At 36.9% G+C, this 20,783-nt stretch overlaps 1 protein-coding gene across 50 annotated transcripts in view; it reads left to right on the plus strand.

Moving 5' to 3' along the window:
* ELAVL2 (ELAV like RNA binding protein 2) overlaps positions 1-20,783 on the plus strand; it is a 159,773-nt gene that overhangs the window by 86,090 nt on the left and 52,900 nt on the right. For 39 of the 50 annotated variants that reach the window (XM_009456399.4, XM_024345604.3, XM_054657994.2 and 36 more), the window contains one exon: positions 1,606-1,849. In XM_009456399.4, coding sequence (XP_009454674.1) covers positions 1,606-1,849 — 244 coding nt within the window. The remainder of the gene's footprint in view (positions 1-1,605; positions 1,850-20,783) is intronic. The other 11 variants (XM_063787924.1, XM_063787918.1, XM_063787920.1 and 8 more) reach the window with 1 other exon arrangement.

Here is a 20,783-nt window from a genome sequence, read left to right on the forward strand (position 1 = left end):
CTTCTTTGACAAGGAAATGAAGTCACGGAGGGGTTACAGGTTGTTGGATATTTCAAAAGCTATTCTGGATTTTGCCTTATGTTTTTTTATCATGACAGCACTGATTCTTGTTCAGTCTGACCAGTCTCAATATGTCCAACACTGCCTTCTTTTGTAAACATCTCCTGGCAGTAGAGATTTCTTCCTATATGTTTATCTGCTAATGTGCCCTTTTATTTTTCTTAGGCAATGTGTGTTTTAAAAGACAGTTTTTTCTCTTTCCTTGTAACCCTCTTTCCCTTTACTTTGCTTTTTTTCTTTGCCTCAAGTTCTTTGCCTTTTCTATGTTAAAGCTTCCCTAAAACTAGCATCCCGTCAATTCAGAATTGTCAGTTTTGAGAAGCAGTTCTTTGTGGAGGTGAGAGATGTATGCAATATGAAGGATAATCCTTTCAGTGATGCTTTGATTTTTAGATTCCACCACAGTCTTGGCTGTCCAAAGATAGGTAGTTAGTGGAAAATGCTTTTGGAAAATTTGGGGCTGTGGTTTGTGACTCTTTTGCATAGGATTGGTTTTAGGAAACTAGATTTACTACTGCTTAATAAGTAATTTTTAGAGTAGCCTGAACAGTTTGAGGCCATTTTCCCCAATTCTGTTCTTTATCTGGTGTTTGCAGTTTATAGATACCCTATTACTTGGATTTTCAACAGGCTTATGTGCTCAAACGAGAATTCCTTGGGCTGGTCTGTTTGCAAAAGTTGATATATTTACATTGTTGTTTTCATTGACTGGATAGGTTTTCTTTTTTCTCATTAAAAAGCAGAGTCAAGGAGAAACACCATATCGAAGTGTTTGGGGATTTTATTTTGATGTTGTAGATCAGTCACCTTGTTGGTAATTTTTAGCTGCCAAGGTTGACAAGGGTGTCCTATTAGATTCTACCAGTTAGACAAAGTATTCATAGCTCATTCCCAAGTTACCTTACAGTTCCTTTCCACTCCCTAAAATATAGCATCTATTTTTTTCTTACCAATGGTAGAGATAAGATATTGTCCATCAAAAACGTTTTCAATATGTAACCAAAACAGTACATGTTGACAAATTTATATTTTTAAAAGTACTCTTGCTCTTTGATTTTTAAGTTAATGGATATCTGTCAGTTTTAGAATATTGAACCTCTTAGGATAACTGAAAATCTCTTCAGAGTTAGGTAGGTCATTTTTTCGTTTATTTTTGTAGCATGTTAAGCACTTTTATTTTCTAGTATGATTTTTAGTTAGGGTTCAATTCTGTGCCCTTTGGTACTTGATTTTCTCATCTGTGGACACTGCAGGTGAGTAAGGATATGTGAATAGACCCAGAATGTGATTCTAGAAAATGTTTAAGATTTAAATTGTGCTTATATGCATGTATGGAATATGTATGTGAAAATATAGTTGTAACCTTAAGATGAATAGGTTAATATGAAGTGAAAATTAGTGTAGGTATTACACTTTTTGTTGAAGCATTGTTGTAATTTCATTAGAACGACTTGTGTTTAGTGACAAGTGTTTAAATTCTTGGATGGAGTCTCTAATAGGTTGTGAAATATGAATTCTGACATTTCTTGTTTTCTCTGTTTTTAGCAGGTAATTGCTGCCATGGAAACACAACTGTCTAATGGGCCAACTTGCAATAACACAGCCAATGGTCCAACCACCATAAACAACAACTGCTCGTCACCAGTTGACTCTGGGAACACAGAAGACAGCAAGACCAACTTAATAGTCAACTACCTTCCTCAGAACATGACACAGGAGGAACTAAAGAGTCTCTTTGGGAGCATTGGTGAAATAGAGTCCTGTAAGCTTGTAAGAGACAAAATAACAGGTAAGCAGTTTTATGTAGATGATTTATATTTAACGGATCGTGTCTCAAGATATGAGAAAATAATAAGATTACTGCTTGTAAATAATTCACTGCTGCAATTTTACATATCTAGATTTTCTCTCTGTTATTACATCAGCAATATGAAACTTAGTTTAAAATTTTCTTTTTAAAGCATAAACTATTTTGGGGGCAGTATATATTTTAACTGGACTTTAATGTACTCTGATCTGGACAGGATCTTTGGAAAATCTTCTAAAAGTATATGTATCTGGGATAGCCAGTGTCATGTTAACTTTTATCTTTTAGTATCCTGAGTGTATTTAAGTTAGCATTTCAACAGTGAGACACAATATGTGTTTGGGAGAGGGGAAAAAATCTTAAAATGTGTTTTCCTTATGTTAATATAATCATTTTGCTTATATATGATAAAATAAATGGTAATGTTCACATTGTCAGTGTATAAACATTTTCACTGATATAATACCAAGCATGATGAGATCTTATGTTCTGTTCGTTAACAAGGAAAGGACATGGTATATGATTGTCCTTCTTGTTATAAAGATAAAGCCTTAATTATAGTACATTTTGAATATTAGGTGAAAATCTCCTTAGTATTTTTTAAGATTTGACTAAATTTTTAGAGTAAACCAAAACCTAATTTAAGGAGCACGTTCTTGGGATAGAAGAGTTAATGCTTCCTGCAGGAGTTGTTTTCAAACACTAAAAATATATGAAGTTAGACATATATATGAAGTTAAACACTAAAAATATATGAAGGTAGACAGACTCTGTGGATTTTTCATGTTAATTAAATTTGATTGATAGTGTATACCAAATTGCTTTACAAAACTTAAAACCAAAAATATAAAATGGAATATTTGAAATGAGTAAAAGATATTAAAGGCAGTGTGAAGAATGAGACCAGGAGTCTGAACTCTCACCTAGTCATGTGACATTGGACAAGTCAGCCCTAGACGTCTGGTTTCCATTGGCAAAATGAGGTAAAAGGTAGAGAAAAAGGGGGTCACACCGGGCCATTTCTAAGGTTCACTTGTGACTTTTTCATACATGGGACTTTGAGCTATTGAGTTAATCGTCAGGGCTCATTCTCTCCAAGATCTACAAGTGAGTTCTAGAGCCAGCCCCTGGGCTTGGCTCATAATCATATTTCCTCAAGCTACAGATTGAGACTCACAGAGAGAACTTACTGAAATCAAGTTAAAAACTAAGTACAAACTGATTGTCATTGATCCATAGCAAACGGCCATTATATTTTAATTATGTTGCTTAAATGTTCACTATGATATTAGGAAGGTGGTTCTTATGCTTCTGAACACTGATAATCAGATGGATGAGATTTTTCAATTTCTTTTCCAAAATGAGTGTGATAAGCATATGTGAAATTTATAGTGTTTTTAATAAGTTGAAAAAGGTGAAGAACAAAAGGCTGCTCTTATGTCTCTGTCCTGATGTTTTTAAACATCTTTTTAACATGTTTTAAACATGTTATCTTTTGTTTTTAAAGTAAAACAACATCCCTGACATGTGGATTTTGCAACCTTTTTAATATAAAAGATAAAAATATGATAAATGACTTGAGGGCTATGCCACAAATGATGTAATTGCTGATTGCTTAGTAGAGCTCCCCTTACCATTAAAAAGAAAGATGCATGAACAGAGCACAAAAGTCATGTTTTGTTATGAAACTGTTACGAAATGATACATTTTATCATTTTATAAGATGAAAATATTAGACAAATCATACATCTTTCATATTAGGCATCTGCCACAGGACACATCTTACAGATTCTCACGTCTCACCTCTAGTCAATCTTGAATTAATCTTATTCTTTTGTGAATCTTTAGAGCTGTTATGTGGCAAAATGGGATAAATTTGAGTTCTTTATCTTCACCTCCTTTGCCTCTCTAGCTTTAGTGTGGTAGACGGTGGTAATAGAAGCACAACACATGGGTATTCTTTAATACATACCTAGATACTAAAAAACTGTGTAAATATTTCTCATCCATTTCCTTCACCTCTGACCCCTGCCTATTGTCTTTTCAGTGGCTCGAGGGGAAGGATGTAATGGAGATTTCCACTGTGGTAAAATTTCTATTAAAAATATTTGGTAAGCAAGTAGAGTCCCCGAGAAATTCCACAATGGTCATGAGTATTGAAAGATGTTTCTAAAGATGTAAGACGTTTCTATGTGTGTGTATACATTATATATATATATATATATAAAATACTATATATGATGTATACACATATATATTATGTGTACACTACTATATATAGTATATATTTTTATATAGTTAACACGTAATTGAACAAATTTGTGGAGTACAGTGAGATGTTTTGATGCTATGTACATTGTGTAATGATCAAGCAGGGTATTATAGCATTTCCAAATCTCAAACATTCATAATTTCTTTGAGACTGTTCAAAATCTTCTCTTCTAGCTATTTGGAAGTATACTATACAATATTGCTAACCATAGTCACCCTTCTGTGGAATAGCACACCAGAACTTATTTCTTTTAACAGTGACCCTGTACTCATTAACCATCTGGCCCCCTCCTTCCTTCCTCCTGTCTTCTCCACCCTCTGGTACTCACTATTCTGCTCTCTCCTCCAATGAGATCAGCATTTTTTGATTCTACCTATGAGATCATGTGGTATTTGGCTGTCTCACCTCACTTAACATAGTGTCCTCTAACTTCACCCATGTTTCTGGAAATGACAGAATTTCATTCTTTTTTGTGGCTGAATAGTATTTCATTGTGTATATATAGCATATTTTCTTTATCCATTTATTGGTTGATGGACATTTGGGTTGAGTCCATATTTTGGCTATTGTAAACATTGCTGCAATAAATATGGATATGCGTGCATCCCTTTTGACAAATTGATTTCATTTGTTTTCGGTTAACATGCAGTAGTGGGGTTGCTGGATCATACGGTAGTTCTGTTTTTAATTTTTTGAGGAACTTTCATACCATTTTTCATAGTGTATTTGGTGTATTAATTTGCCTTCCCACAATAGTGTATAAGATTGAAAGATGTTTTTCAACCTTCATTTCGTGAGATACTAGTAATTATTTCTTAAAATAAGTATTATATTGACAGACAAGTTTAGGAAGTGCTGCACTCTGTAGTTCTTTATTTAAGATCCATACTCGATAATCACTGTATTAAGAACTATGAAAAATCCAGCAGTAAAGAAAACCTGTTTGATTTATAGTTCCCCAACCTTATTTGATCATAGAACCTATTTGGGGACTGTGGGAAGAGTGAGTATCTCTCCCTGACAGTAGATTCCACTGAACATGGTGCTATAAAAGCTTTTGAAATCATTTGTTGTTAACTGGTTATCAGACCAGTTTAACCTGTTCACATCAATAACATAGGAGCATGATTCCTAAAAGAAACATATATGATAATAAATTCAAAAGTGGAGTAGGTAAGTCTGAACACTAGGCATCTCAACTTCTGGTAATCTTGTTTTGATTTGGACCACTGACATCTTATTTGTAATATGGGTTAAAATGGCTTTTAGAAGGATCTCACTCGTTTAGCTTAAGCATAAACTGCTTTAGGATTTTTTTTTTTTCTGAGTTTCTTACTGAATACTTACATTGAGTAAAATAGTCTAGAAAATGGTAGTATCTAAATCTGGGTTCTGAGTGGTTGTACTTTGAAAAGTAGGCATACTTCGTAAGAGGTAGTACTAATGTATCTCTAGCAAGGTTTTGAAAGAATTTGTGGAGCTTTGGACCCTGCCCTGTGGTGTGTAGCATTACCCATCTTGTGCAGTTTCTCAGTACGTATTTTAGGGACAGACCAGAGTTCTTTGGTCCTTCTCTAATTATCCAGCTTATTCTACCTCCTGGGAAGCAGTTGGGACCCATTTCTGTATTCTGATTTTGTAGGAGCATGAGCGTTAATTGGGTTACATGAAAACTCTGGAGTCACTGTACAGGAAGATTTGAAATCTTTCCTTTTCCCTTTTCTTAAATCTTTCTTAATGCTGAATTAGGAAACTATATCTAAGGAACAAAAATATCTAGTTAGGAAGGTGTGTGCTTCTTAAGTCCTTGAAGAGAGTGTATAATTTTTAGACTGTGTCAGTGTTAGCAAATTAATGTCACTATTTTGATCGAGTGAGGATTAGGGAAGTACATTAAAAAATGTCTTCAGTAGCAAATACAATAATCTTCTCTCTAGACTAAGTTCTATTTATTATGTTATTTGTCAGGTCCGTCTCTTTGGGCTTCTGCCCAGCTGTATGCTTCAGCCTGTTTCCTGTCTATAGGCATTCATCATGAGAAGCTTCTGCTGCTTGTACAGCTTAGCTGACTTTAGTCCATCCGTTTGCGTTTTTAAATGCACTTGGGAGTCCTTGACACCCGCTGATGCTGCATTCTAGATGAATGAAATGGATTTTATGATGCAAGGAATGAGTAATAAAGTGTTATAGTCAGAAAAGCCCTAGAGGTGACCTTAACCAACCCTCTCCCTTCTTTGCCCCGAACATCATAGGTGATGAGAGGCCCAGGTTTGTGAAATGACTAGTTCAAGGCCACAGAGCTATTAAGCGGTAGAGTAGGGACCAGAATTCTGATTATCTTATGCTTTACCTGGATGTTTCCTCTTTGCCACTTGTTGGAGGCAAGAGCTCACTCTTTAAAGATGAAGCAAATGGCCAACTGATGAATTTATAGAGAGATGTGTGATTTTTACAGAGTTTTCCAGAGGGCATCTTCTGGTGAGTGTGTCTTCTCTGGAAGGAGAATGGAAGGTTTTTGACAGTAAGGACTGACGAATACACCAAATGAACAAGAACATCTGTGCGTCTCTAGAAACATTATAATCTATGGTTGTGAACTTGATATTCTAGCCCGGTGGTACCCAAATTTGGCTCTACATCCTCACCTACTCACCTAAGGGAGTTTTGGAATCTGTTGTCAGAGAGCTTCCCAGGTGATCTTGAAGCCCAAAAAAGTTTTGGGAATCAGACTGTGTCTCATGAAGTATGGTCACAGGATTCCCGCATTGGAATCACTTGTAATGAGTGCCAGAAATGCACGGTCCTGGGCTCTGTCCAGGCCTACTGAATCAGAATCTGTAGTGGGGACCTGGAATGTACTCATTAGCTAGGAGTTATCTATGTCTTGAACATTTTCGCAGGGAGATTGAACCAGGGATTTCCAGGTTTACCTGAATTCTAGATTTAGGGCGTTATGGAAGAGGTGTTAACAATTGCAGTACTTAATTCCTTGGAAAGTTTAAGTTTAAAGTGCTGTCCCCTCTTCAGCATTGGTCTCTGAGTTAATTCCTAGGGTTCAGAACTAGACATGTTGAGTTTATGTCACTAGGCTGTGTCCTTACTGATCTGTTGCTGAAAGCACGTGCGCGAGTGTGTGTGTGTGTGTGTGTTTAAGTGTAATTAGGTTTTTGAAACTCCAGGGTAGATTGTTCTTTCACTGTTATTTTTCCTTTCTTCTAAAAGAATGGCTAGAGGAGTAGTTAGTGGAAGACGTCAGGTAATGAGTGTTTCACCATTACTCTGAGTTGTTTGAGGTAGGTCTTGTACTGACCTCATCAGCTGCTAACTAGAAGCTTTGACAAAAGGGGAAAAAACAAAAACCCAAATATAAATTCCAGAGGGCCCAAAGAGATGTTGATTACCTCTGAATAGGTAGTGCCTTGCATGATAAGGCTCCTGCCATGCCCCAGCACGCCTTAGGGCTAGTATCTTAAAATATTTTTTATTAATATATGATTGTTCTTAGCTAGGTTTATCTTGTGTCTCTGCTTGCTGAGAATTTTACGGCTAGTTTTGATCCTTCTTTATTCTATCAAAATAATGTGATTTCCAAACTATTTTAATGGCATAGGATTCTCTTTTTAAACAAATACAATCTTAGCTCCTCAGGATTGAAACAGATAAGTGGTATTTTATTAGACTAATGGGAACCTTCAAATTTAATAGCACTTATTTCCTATGAGTCAATCACAGTGAACACAAAGCTGTTTTGATGAACATTAATTTGAAAATGTGATTTTGTATGTCAGTTACAGTTGTACAGTGAGCATGTGAAATGTCCATAGTATCAAGAGATCAAGAATTCTGATTCTTGCAGACCAGTAGTTGGAAACCGCAGGGTGGTTGGGTGGGTGGTAACTTAATAAACACCTCACTTTGCAAACTCTGTATGCTATTTAATTAGAAAGATGGCAGAAAGGTTATGTGTGTTCTTAGGTCTGTAGGAAAGGAGATGCCTGCACAGGGGTAAATGCTTTGGTCCCCAGTGCGTTAACTGTGGAATACAGTACATTTGAATCTATTTTTAGATTTTAGTGCCCAAGTTTGTATAAAATGAAATTTGTGTCAAGTTTGTGGAACCTCTATTTTTGGAACATCTCTCATAGGCAAAAGGTAATGGAGAAACTTTATTTGTATCTTCATTGATGTATCTTTAAACTTAATTATTTTTTCATTATATCTTGTTTCTTTGCCAAAGGTCATGCAGTCATTTAAAAAATGTGGTGTTATCACTGTAGAAGCTTCATATAAAATTTTGGAGAAAGTCTTTAACATTTATTCTTCTAGGTTCACTTTTTACTTGAACCTGGGTATTTTTATAGAACAATTTTCAGTGTCAGCCTTGATTAGTTTAGTGGAAAGATTACAGGATGATGAAACTAGAAATTTGTAACATTTTAAGAAATCAAATACAGTACAGTTCTTTATCATTGTTAGGAAAAACACCTTCTGTCCTCTTTTGTTTAGTACCTGGGGACTTGGAAATTAATTGGAGAAATGGCACACAATTTTTGCTCGTATTTTGTGTTTGGGAGTTGACAGAAAAGTATTATAAAACTCAAGTGGTCAGGGTGGGGGGCTTATATACCATTTTAACAACGGAAAGGTTTGGACTTTGCGGAATAGGAAATTGTGGGGAAGTGTTCAGAAAATATGTAGGGGTAAGTAATGACAGATAAGGGCACTTTTAACAAGGTTGGTTTATACAGAACTGTATGCATACACAATCTGATGTTGACTGTCTCAAGTAATGAGTCGCTTACTTCTGAACTGGTACAGGACAGAGAGACATCTTCCCATGGGAAATTTATACTCTGCTTTTAGGGAGAAAAGGGGAGGGCAGAGAACTCTTCTTGCATCTGTTGATTTCTTATTTTCCTCAGCCTAAAATAATACTTGATGCCAGCCAGGCACAGTGATTCACGTCTGTATTCTCAGCACTTTGGAAGGCCAACGCAGGCGAATCACCGGAGGTCAGGAGTTCAAGACCAACCATGGCCAACATGGTGAAACCCTGATTGTACTGAAAATACAAAAATTAGCCAGGTGTGGTGGTGCTGCACGCCTGTAGTCCCAGCTACTCACAAGGCTGAGGTGGGAGAATTGCTTGAACCCGGGAGGTAGAGGTTGCAGTGAACTGAGATCGTGCCACCGCACTTGCATTTCAGCCTGTGAGACAGAGCAAGATTCCATTTCACAAAAAAATAAAAATTAAAAAAAACTTAATGCTAAAGTGGAATATTTTGGGGTGGCAAATCTGGACCTTTTCACCATTCAGTAAGTTAATTCCCAATTAACATCTCTTCATAAATCAAAAGAGCTGCTTCTGTAGATAACCTGTGGTAATGAAGACTTTAATGGCTAGTTGCTAGGATGAAGAAACATCTATTTGAGGATACAGAAAAGTATGAAACAATATTCTTCTCTAGTAATTCATTAATCATCCAGATTTGTTTCTCTGATTTCCTGATATTGATATTTGTGTTACTTGGTATTTTGTTCCATTAGAATAAAATGTAAAAAAAAATATGTGTCACTCCCACGAGACAGTTATACAGTTTTCCAACAGCTGTCTTAGAATGTTTACTGGGAAAATAAAGTTGAACCTATGGTGTAAATGAGATTTAGGAGTTTTGATTTTGTGCTTTCCTAGCCCTTATCAGAGGAACTTTTAGAATAGCCATATTTGCCTTACCAGTAGTTGAGGAATAGTCTTCAGTAACCTTTCTCTTTGTTCCTTTGCTAGTTTGATAGAAAACACAAACTTTGTAAACATATTCAAATTCATAGAAAATAAAATTACAATTGAAATTCTCTTGTAACATTTGCCCCTTTATAATTTAGCATAAGAGTGCACGTGTGCTGTTTGCTATTCCAGACCTTTTCTGGGGGGTAGTCTTTGTTTACTTTGCATCAGGAGATTGGTGATACAGAAGAGACACCATTCTCAATTTAAGCGCTTGTCGTAGGAATGATGGAAAACGTAGATGAGAAAGAAGATGGTGAACTAAAATGGAGATAGTTCAGTTAGAAGATAAAAAAGTTAAATTGTGATATGAACTTGTTGATTCTTTTTTTGTAGTTTATAGAATTTTAAAATTCTGTTTCTTTGGTATGAAAATGATTTATACCCCCCATTTTTATGATGTAGTACAAAATCACCCTGTTTTTGACAGTTTTCATTCTATTTCACTACCTTAACTATGACCCAGCTTTGGCCACCAGCCTTTTATTTTTTTTTTTAACTTTGTTTAAATTCAGAATAGACCGAAGCACTTTTATTCTTTACCTGTTGGGACATTTCCTTTCAAATATTCCTGAACAGAATAGTTGATTATTGGAGCTAAAACTGTGCTTCAAAATTTGCCAACTTCTTTTGAGCTTGTTCTAAGTTAATTGACTTTCAGCTGAGTACACTGCTGCTACTGAATGTTGAGAGCTGTGGAAACCCTCAGAGCGTGCTTTTCCAGCTCAAAAGGTCAACTTTAACAGATATTTTCTGGCATTTTACTTGAGTGTCATTCGATTTGTCAGGTCTATACAGTGGCTTAATTAGCATGTTTTAGTCCTTAAGGTATTTGTTTTGGCTCTTTAAAGTTTTAGAATGTCAATATTTCAACACCCTTGGATGCCCCTTTTATTGGTGTTGGGAAATGTAATCAAATATTTTTTGAGGGGCTGTAAATCAGAGTAGCATTTGCTGCTCAAAGTGTTGTGAAGAAACAGATTCTCAGTTAAAACCATCTTTTCAGACTCCACTCAGTAATTTCTGACACCATATATCATCTTTAGGTAATCAGGGAGTGATCATTCTGTATTGTTCTAAATTAGAACAAAGATTTACCTTATGCCTCCTTTAAGGGGGGAAAAAGCAAGACGGAAGTATTTAAGCTGTGTTTATAAGAGTTCCTTGGCTGGGCGTGGTGGCTCATGCCTGTAATCCCAGCACTTTGGGAGGCCAAGGTGGGCGGATCATCTGACGTCAGGAGATCAAGGCTAGCCTGGCCAACATGGTGAAACCCCGTCTCTACTAAAAATACAAAAATTAGCTAGACGTGGTGCTGGGTGCCTGTAATCCCAGCTCTTCAGGAGGCTGAGGCAGGAGAATCGCTTCAACCCGGGAGGCGGAGGTTGCAGTGAGCCACTGCACTCCAGCCTGGATGACAGAGGGAGACTCTATCTCAAAAAAAAAACAAAAAAAAGTTTAAGTGGTAGTAGGATTTACTAAACCCCTGTGTACACTAGGGTTGTTACTTAGTTTGGGATCAAGTTCTTGGGATTAAGTTTGAATCAAAATACCTTTGCTTCCTCCTGCTAGGGAGGTGGCCTACTGGACACTAATCTTAGAGCTTTTAGCTTAGAACATTGTTACACTTGGGTTCCAATTCCAGCCTAGCCACTCAATTTGTGTTGTGGCCTGTGTGTGCTTTTTGACTCTGAACTTCAGTTTCTTTCATAAAGTACCTAGCACACAGGGGTACTGTCTCTCTTTCCTGTCCTCTTCTTACCAGTTAATATCCGTTCAGTTACGTGACAGTTGCAGACTTTTGTTTTTACCCCCATAGGTATAAAGTAGTTTTTGAAAAATATCTTGAAGTAGATCTGTTGTCCTAGATTTCTTGGAGTTTGTCATGATGTGGGAAGAATGCAAAGCTCATCCTCCATCCTTTGCTTTCTAGGTGATTTGACCAACATAATTGATTTTCCAGGGGTGGAACAAAGTAAGAATAGAAAGTGCGAGGCAGGACTTGGGAGCCCAGAATGATGATTAATGATACTACACCAGCCTTTATGAACTAGAGCACCGGAGTGTGGAATTATTGCTCTATGTGGTATTGTGTGAATGTTTCAGAATGAATTAGCTTGACTTAAAATATGAAGGTGCTCTCAAGTGAGCTTCCCAGTGAGCTATTACTGGACTTTGGAAGGTCAGCAAGTTGTTAAATTGAGCCATGAAGTATTGGTTAGATAAAAACCAACTGCGGCTTATTTTTACTTTTATTGACATCATCTTCCTTAAGATGAGTATCCTTTTAATATAAAACGTAAATACTATACTAAATATTCTCACTTTATCAAAGATGATGTTCAAGTCTAGATATACAGAGACCTGTGTTTTGGGATGTTCAAAAACCTAATATTCCTGCAGTGTTAGCAGATCAGAAGGCTGAGGAAAAAAATTACTATCCCTTTGTTTTCTTTTCCGTTGAAATATTCATTGAAAACATTTAAAGCATTTCTTCATTCAGTCATCACAGACTTTACAGATTTCAGTTTGTGTGTTTGGGGGAGGGGGCAGTTTCCATGAGGGTATGGTTAACTTAGCAGATGCAATTTTACATCTTGTTTTCCTTTTTTGTTAAATCCTTATGCATATTGTGAATTAGAGTTTATTTTTAGCTCTTAATGAGTTCTTTTCTCATCATTGCACTTTTTGTTGGAACTCTGTTTTGTACATACTGCTTTGATTTTGTAGGGAAAATGTGTATGGCGTACAAGTCCTGTATCCACCACCCCCAACTCCCATCCTCTAGCTCAACAAAAATTTGCATTTCTTGGTGAGGGATGATAGACTTGAATGTTTATTACCTTGTAGAGTAGATCTGATGGGGCCCTTGACTCTTTACAACCTGTTTGACCTTTGGACTTAATACTGAGAAAGTCAAATCCTCCTTTTAAAGTAAAGTTGAAGGGAGGCATAGCTGTGTGTAAACTGGTAAATCAGAATCACTGCACTGTTTTCAAGGTCACTGGAGCCTGAGAGAACAGTTTTATTTCCTCACATTTTAATGCTTTAAATCCAGTCTTAAGGAGTTGCCTCCAAGGGTACTGTCTTACGAATCCTTTTTCCTAACCCTGGTACTAAGTAAGCCATGGGAGCTTTTTTCATTCCATTTAAATGAATTGTAGTTTGCTCTTATTCTACTTTAAATGTATCTAAACATTTTGAATATAAATGAGAGACTGATGATGGTGTATCAAATCAATTGACATCTTCTCATGTAGACAAGGGCTCTCCTAAATGACTTCCCAAATCCTGCCTCTAAAATTGCCTTTTTTTTTCTTTTGTGAACCTGAGTATTAGGTTAGCTCTTTTTAAACATGGTGCCAAGTGATTTTGCCATTATATGGTGCAGACAGTGTACTACCTTCTCAAGTAGAATGATTTGGGATCTAATATCTTAAAATCTACAATGTTATACCAGGTTTGTTTTTAGACGTTTATATTCTTTATTATTTGTTGTCCTTTTTTAATGGGGGTAAGCCCTTTTATACATATTGGACTAGGATTAAAATACAGAATTGTTAATACCGATTTGTTACTGTGTTTTAAATCAATATGTGTATTTTTTAAGTGCTGGAAATTGGGAGCCTTTGCAAAAAGGCATGATAACATTCCATTATATCCCCAGCTCTAGAACATACAAAGCTAGTCCTGATGTGCTACTTAAAAGTAGAATATGGAATCTTCTGGGGTTAGTTTCTTACTCTATTTGATATTTTAGTTCTCTGAATGCTTATGGAAAACAATGTATTTGGATATAGCCATCAAAGTAAGGAGGATGTCTAATATTCTTTCCTAGCCTTTATAGTTGGACAACCAACTTTTAAAGAGTCTTTTTTTTTTTTTTTTTCCTTTTTTAAGACAGTACCCTTGGAGGCCACTGTGTTCATGACCAGTGACTCCTTGAGACTGGGTTTATTAAATGGACCTGTTAGTATAGTGAATAACAGCTCTTAGGTAATTTTGCGTAGTTGTTAGTAGGCACCAAAGGAGGAAGGGTGAGCGTTAGTTGCTCTATAGATTATAATGAAAGAAGGTCTCAGGCCAGATCCCACCACACATAGAAACCTCTGTCTAGCAAGCAGGACCAAATTGATGGAGAAGCCTTTTCTGAAAGCTTGGTAAAGTCCCACTTCTCTCTTCTTTTTTAAGTGCTTTGAACACGCTTTAAATGAAATGTTCACCGGAGGCTAACAACATCCCAAAAGTCATGTTCTGCACCCTCACTTTGCATCATGCAAAAAGAAATCCCTTTAAACAAAGACTGAAACCCGGGACCATTTAACATTTAGGGGTTCTCTCCATAAAGATATAACCACCTTGGATTATGCCACCTTGGATTTTTGTGCCCTGTTTATACGAAGGTGGGAAGTGTCTCTAAACTAATTTAGCCCATCTGCATATCTCGAATTCCTTTAATTTTACTGGTAAGACTCCATTTCTAACACTCATTATGCTAATTAACAAATAACTGACTTACAGAACAAAACGCTATTTTGACATCCATTAGGTGAATCAGCAGAGAATTGGTTGTTGATTTAGGTATGGATAGTATGTAGGCTTACACTAGTCACTTGAATTTTAGCCTACTTGTATTATACTAGTTAACTAACTAATCCTGGATTGTGCATTAATGATCGTATGTTAGATGACCACCCAGAATTAAAGCTTAAATGGCTGGTGCACACGTGTCATCAGATTAATTCTAAACTTTAAAAAGAAATGTTTTTATTGTGGCAAAATATAACATAAAATTTATTATTTGAACTTTTTCAAGTTTACAGTTCAGTGACATTAAGCACGTTCACAGTATTATGCAGCCGTCACCATTATCCATTTCCAGTACCTTGTCATCATCCCAGATAGAAACTCTGTAACCATCAAACAGTAACTCATCACCCACCTCCTTTGCTCCCAGCCTTTGGTAACCATTATATTTTCTGCGTCTCTATGAATTTGCCTATTCTCGGTACCCCATATAAATGAAATCATACAACATTTGATATACCAAAGTATTTTGAAAGTAAATTATGATAATTGTTTTCAGGAGATACTAGTTTTTTTCCCCTTGGGCTGTAGACTCTTGTGTATGTTTTATTTCTCTTCCTCTCCAAGTGGCTTTAGGGACCAACCCCTCCCCCTGAAATAAGTAGCCTGGCTTCAGATTTAGTTCATGCCACATTCCCCGTAAAAGAAACGTCCAATTAAAATACTGAATTTGTGCAATATTTTGCCAGATTGCTGACTACTTGCAGGGACTTCATCTTACCCCCTTTGCAGTTGTTCTGCCTGGTTTCAAGCTTGTTTTATTCTTTTGAAAATTGCCTTCAATCTCTTACCACTCCCAATCTTGGCAAGTTACCTGGAGGAAGAGGCAGTTGGTGTATGTACAGTGGGTCAGAAAGAAGAACCCAAGTAGTTTTGCTCCCTGGAAGTCTTCTCTGCCTTCATACTTTTCTACTCTTTTCTCCCAGAGAGTCAGAGCATCCAGGGACAAACATCCATGTGGGGTCTTGGGACACAGGACACAGTGTGTAACATCCCCAGACTACTTCTCGTTACCTCACTTCATTCTCTGCTGAGCACTTGAAGGAAATCTTGGCAGAAAGCCATTCCTCAATCAGAGTCAAAGAGCGACGAGTTAGAAATTCTCTTCTGTAGTTTTAGTTCTTCCATTTTTTTCTCCCCCTTCCCTAGTACTCTTTCCCCCTACCCCTCAAGGAAGCCCCCCATCAATATAACAGTCAACCACCCAACCAGAAACCCACAGGACAGAGCCATTTCTTTTTTTTAGACCACTGGAACAATTATTGTAGTTAGAGAAAACTTAAATATCTTTCTGAAGCAACCTTGGGAGACAGATGCTGATGTATGTTGAAGCTAGAGGCAGGTGGTTTGTGGCCTATTTCTGCCTTTGCATTATTTCAGATTCTGTTACTGAGTAGAACAGTCCTTTTAAAAAAAAAAAAAATTTAGGTCTTATATCTTGGCCTCCTGCCTTCTCTGTTGGCATCAGCCAAATGCATGTTGGCTGCAAGTACATCATTCCACACTTAGTGACTGGATTTATTTTCAGATGTTGGCTATTGACAACTGAAAAGCAATTTCCTGTGTTGGGGCTTAACAGAAAGCCTCCCCTGGGTTGTAAGAGTTTAAAATAATGAAAAAGGTGAATACTTCATGGGTAAGTCTTAATGCAAGCTTTGTGTAGACTTATCCCCACTGCCTACTTTGCACTCATGTTTGTAGGGAGTTTCCAAAAGCCTCTGATTGAGATGAGGAGGTCTTCTACCTCTGGAGCTGTAAGGTCTTGTCTTGATTAAAGATGACTCAAGCTTAACCAGTTGTTCAGTAGTCTTTGTCTGAGCTTTCTTTGGGTGTGCTGGAGAATATCAGCCAGTGTTAAGTTCTTGATTTCAAGTGGTGACTGTCTGTTGAAGAGAGCCTGTGCCATGAAATACCGTAGTCCTCCCATTATCAACAGTTTCGCTTTCTGCAGTTTCAGTTAACTGGTGGTCATCCATGGTGTTAAAATACTAAATGGAAAATCCCAGAAATAAACAATCCATAAGTTTTGAGTTGCTCACCATTCAGAGTATCGTGATTAAATTTTGCACCTTCCTGCCCAGGATGTGAATCATCCCTTTGTCCACATTATCCATGGCTGGTACATGTTCCCTGTCCTTTAGTCACTTAGAATCCATCTTAACAGATCGGAAAAAAAAAAAAGTAGTGTATATTATGTTGGATTCAGTACTATCTGTGGTTTCAGTTATCCACTGAGGGTCTCGTAACCCCCAAGGATAAGGTAGGGGGTGGAGGACTACTGTACTCGGCTAGTGGAACTTCTTGTGGTATTCCTCATGGTTCAGGGGAGGTAGAGAAGGAGGGAATTGTCATACTGTGAAGGTGGAATGCAGGATGTTCTAAATTGGTGCTTGTTTTGTTGAGCGAAGGTGTAAAGTATAGTCTGGTCCACTAATGATTTGTTGATTATTTCATTTGATGATTAATATTTGATGCAGTCATTTATTTGAACAGAAATGAGAGAGGCTTTTTTTTTTTTTTTCTTAGTTTACATGGAAAGATTTCTAAGGATGTTCATGGATCCAAGACAAACTTGTCTCAGTCTTTCATTTCATTAGGGTCCTTCTGTATTGGGGAATTCTCTTTCTTAGTATATTGCTGATGGGAAAAAGCTAATTCCAGAAGCCAGTTTGGTGGGTCCTCTCTCTTTCTGCCTGCCTATAGGCAAGCAGCCAGTAAGGAACCGAAGTAAAGTCAATTAGGCATTTTATCTCAGGACCTAGGGTCTTAAGGAAGTGATAGAAGGATAAGATGGTGATGATGACTCACCTCTCTGTTCTGAGGTGGGGGTAGTTTTACTTCCTACTACTTAACTCCTTGAAGTCTGGTTCCCAGCCCTTACTCATTCTGAAAACGCTCTGTAACTCTTCCAGTGTGTTTCTTTGTGCCAGTTAGCTAGAGTCAGTGTACAATCTAGAACTCCATTGAAACAATTTTTATGTAATTCATATTTTTTATCTTTTTCTATCAGTGTTTTTTAACTCAAAAGTAAGCTTACTAATTTTGTATTGGTCTCAATTTGACCTATAAGAGATAACTTTTGTAATTGGTTAGAAGCCCCTGTTGTGAACTTGCCATAGCTATTGGTAAAGGAGTTTGTTTTGAGAGGTGTGTATGTATGTATGCATATTTTGTAAATAAAGTCACTTGTCAGTGCCTTTCAAACAATTTACTCATATTTGTGTCACTTTGTTAGTGTTGGAGGAAAGCAAAGTTTGAATTTAATTATGAAAATAGTAGGTGCAGTGAAGATACCGATCCTCCCTTCCAAGTCATCTCTTGTGACTTTCTCCCCCTTTTGATTATGTTTCTTGGGCACTACTTTGCTCACTGAGTGTGAGCAAGAACAACCTGAAGAATGACTGAGATGACTACTAGCAGTAGCATTCACACAGCAGGTCTTTTGAATGTTTCATCTCTAGCTTTTAGTCTTCAGAGGTCAATAATGTTTGGTGACTCCCATTGCTTTTAGTAGCTAAGGAGAGCCATATATCTTGTGGTAAAACAGATTTGCCTCTGAATGACCTACATTTATCTCCTCTGCTTATTTAGTGGTCATTTCTTTAAAACCCTTCAGTTAACGCTTTTGGTTTCCAGCCATGTAGGGACATGTGGATGCTTACAGGCATTATATTTCTGTGTCCTATGGGATAAGTAGTATATGTCATCATTAGGTTTTTGGACAGTCTTTGGTTCTCCTTGAAAAGATGCAAGTCTAGTTTTACCTTTATTACAGTATGTTTTTTTTCCCAGCAAGTAAGTCATTGATGGTGAATTGTAAATGTAATTGTTCAAAAAAGAATCTAGTCAATTTTGTGTTCTTCTTTGCAACTTATTAAGATGTTTGTGTACACCTAAAGGATTTGAATGGGATATCTGTTCAGGTAGCTTTAAGTGAAAACATGGTGGTGGGTAGGGCAGGGGAATGACCTGGCCAAGATACTACCAGGTTATAGAGGATTACACAGAAAATCTTTGTATAATATCTTAATTTGGCTGTAGATTATACATTCAGAAAACATTCTTCTTTGGGGATTGTAAAAATCTACCATAGTTCCTGGTTATTTGATTTGTATTTTATTTGTTTCTTGAGACAGAGTCTTGCTCTGTCACTGCCCAGGATGGAGTGTGGTGGTGTGATCACAGCTCACTGAAGCCTCAAGCTCCCAAGCTCAAGTGATCTTCCCACCTTGGCCTCCCGAGTAGCTGGGACCGCAGACATGTGCCATTATGCCCAGCTAATTTATATATTTTGTAGAGACAGGTTCTCCCTATTGTTGCCTAGGCTAGTCTTGAGCTCCTGAGCTTAAGTAATCCTCTAGCCTCAGACTCCCGAAGTGCTGGTATTTGGGAGCCACTGTGCCCAGCCTGTTTTTTTTGGTTTGTTTATTTTTAAAAGAATTTTTTTGCTTCATTTTCTTTAAGTCATAGATTACAATGACAGAGAGTGCAAATGAAGGAACAAATTAGCTTTGTAGGGAATAATGAGATAAAAGTTCTAATTCCTTTACTATTAGATTTAATTATTATTTTTATTTTTGTTTTTTTCATGAGGGGTGCGCGAGAAGGATAAAGAAGCCCAAAATAGTATAGTAGACTTTTGTGTTAAGATCCATTTCAGTATAGATATGTTTTCTTGCTAGAAAATACTCTTGCTTGAGAAAAATAAAGTTTATAATCTAAGTAGAATCCTTAATAATGTTGTTGTCAATTAGGATAACTAGAATAAGCACTTAATAGGTTATATTCTGTTTGGGTACAGGGGCTAGTAAGTGATCTGGCAGCATACATATTTAAAGTTTTTCCCTGAATAAAGGAGATTAATTTATAATATATAACTATTTTATTCCTTCATTAGAAATAGCAAGGAAGAAGTTTTCAGCAACAAAATAGGAAAACTCTTGACAGCATAGGCTATTGAGTATTGGAATGAGCTGAAAAACTAGTTATTTAGTGAAACATTCATTTCTTTGAGTGGTGTACTTGTAATTGAATACCTAACATTTTGTATGGCATTCTACATTGTAGGAACCTCTTTAACAAGAGTGATTCTAACACGCAGATCAGAATCTATTTGTGAAACTTAAGGTGGAGACGGTAGAATAATAGGTGGGGGCGAGCATCAGAGAGTACCTTTAGTGCAGTTTCTTTTCCCGCAGATGAGATCCCAATCTCAAATTCATAAGGCTAGTTAGCTGGAGGCCTTAAACTCCTAACCTCCTTTTCCTTAGGGACCCCTTTGTGGTAATAAGATGGATTCTTCTGATCCGCTTGTCTTAGCCTTAATCTTAAAATGTGTTTGCCAAGTGGGCATGTAATGTGGCCCAAATAACTGAGAAGCTCTGTGTATAGAAGTTACTTCCCACATCAGATGGTCCTTCATATTGTTTAATCTGGTGCCATAAAAACATAGCGCCTTCCTCAAGAGTGGGTCTCAGATATGTGAATAAGCAAATCGAGTAACTTCAGTAACAGCAGATTAAAGAAAGCATCACATTAAAAGTTTTTAAGATGAATTAAAATTGAAGTGTTGTTGAATAAGATTTTTTTAACCCTCTACCCTGTTATACATTTAAGAGTACTTGAGATGATAAAATGGAAATATGTTAAAATTATTTTTGTGTTTAGGTTTTTCCTGTTTCATAGGAAAGACGTATCCAGAATTAGCAGCAATGGTCAGATGTACTAAGTTGCCAGGTATATGATTTAGATAGTTCGTTTTTAATATACTTTAAAGTCAGTGGTAAAAGACAAGACAAGCCTCTGTGCTCTGCTCATTCGGCAGGATAATGCGTTTACTATACCATGCTGATGTGGATGGTGCCACATTACTTTTGTGTCCTAATGAATCATTGTCTAGGTAAAATCTTTTTAGCAAAATCTTCCTCAAAGTATCCGTGAATTTTAAATTTGGAGGATTACAATAGCTAATCACTTCAACTTTTGGATGAGGTGATTTGGGAAGAAATGCTTATGTGTGATATGAATGTGGCAATCGTAGGAGCTGCACCATTTTGTACTTCTCTTTAGGAGCCATCTGTTAATTGGTGGGCAAGTTGCCCTGTGGTCTCAGAGTGGTTTGGTGTAGCATAAGCTGTCCCTGAGCAAAAACAAAATTGATACTTATTTCTGTCAGGGTACCTCTTTGACTTAATTCGTAGCCATGGTTCCCATCTGACCCATAGCCTTTACAACTTTAACCATGTACAGCTCAATTTCCTCTGGGGACTGTG

This window comes from Pan troglodytes, chromosome 11 (genome assembly GCF_028858775.2).
Source record: "Pan troglodytes isolate AG18354 chromosome 11, NHGRI_mPanTro3-v2.0_pri, whole genome shotgun sequence".
Lineage (NCBI taxonomy): Eukaryota > Metazoa > Chordata > Mammalia > Primates > Hominidae > Pan > Pan troglodytes.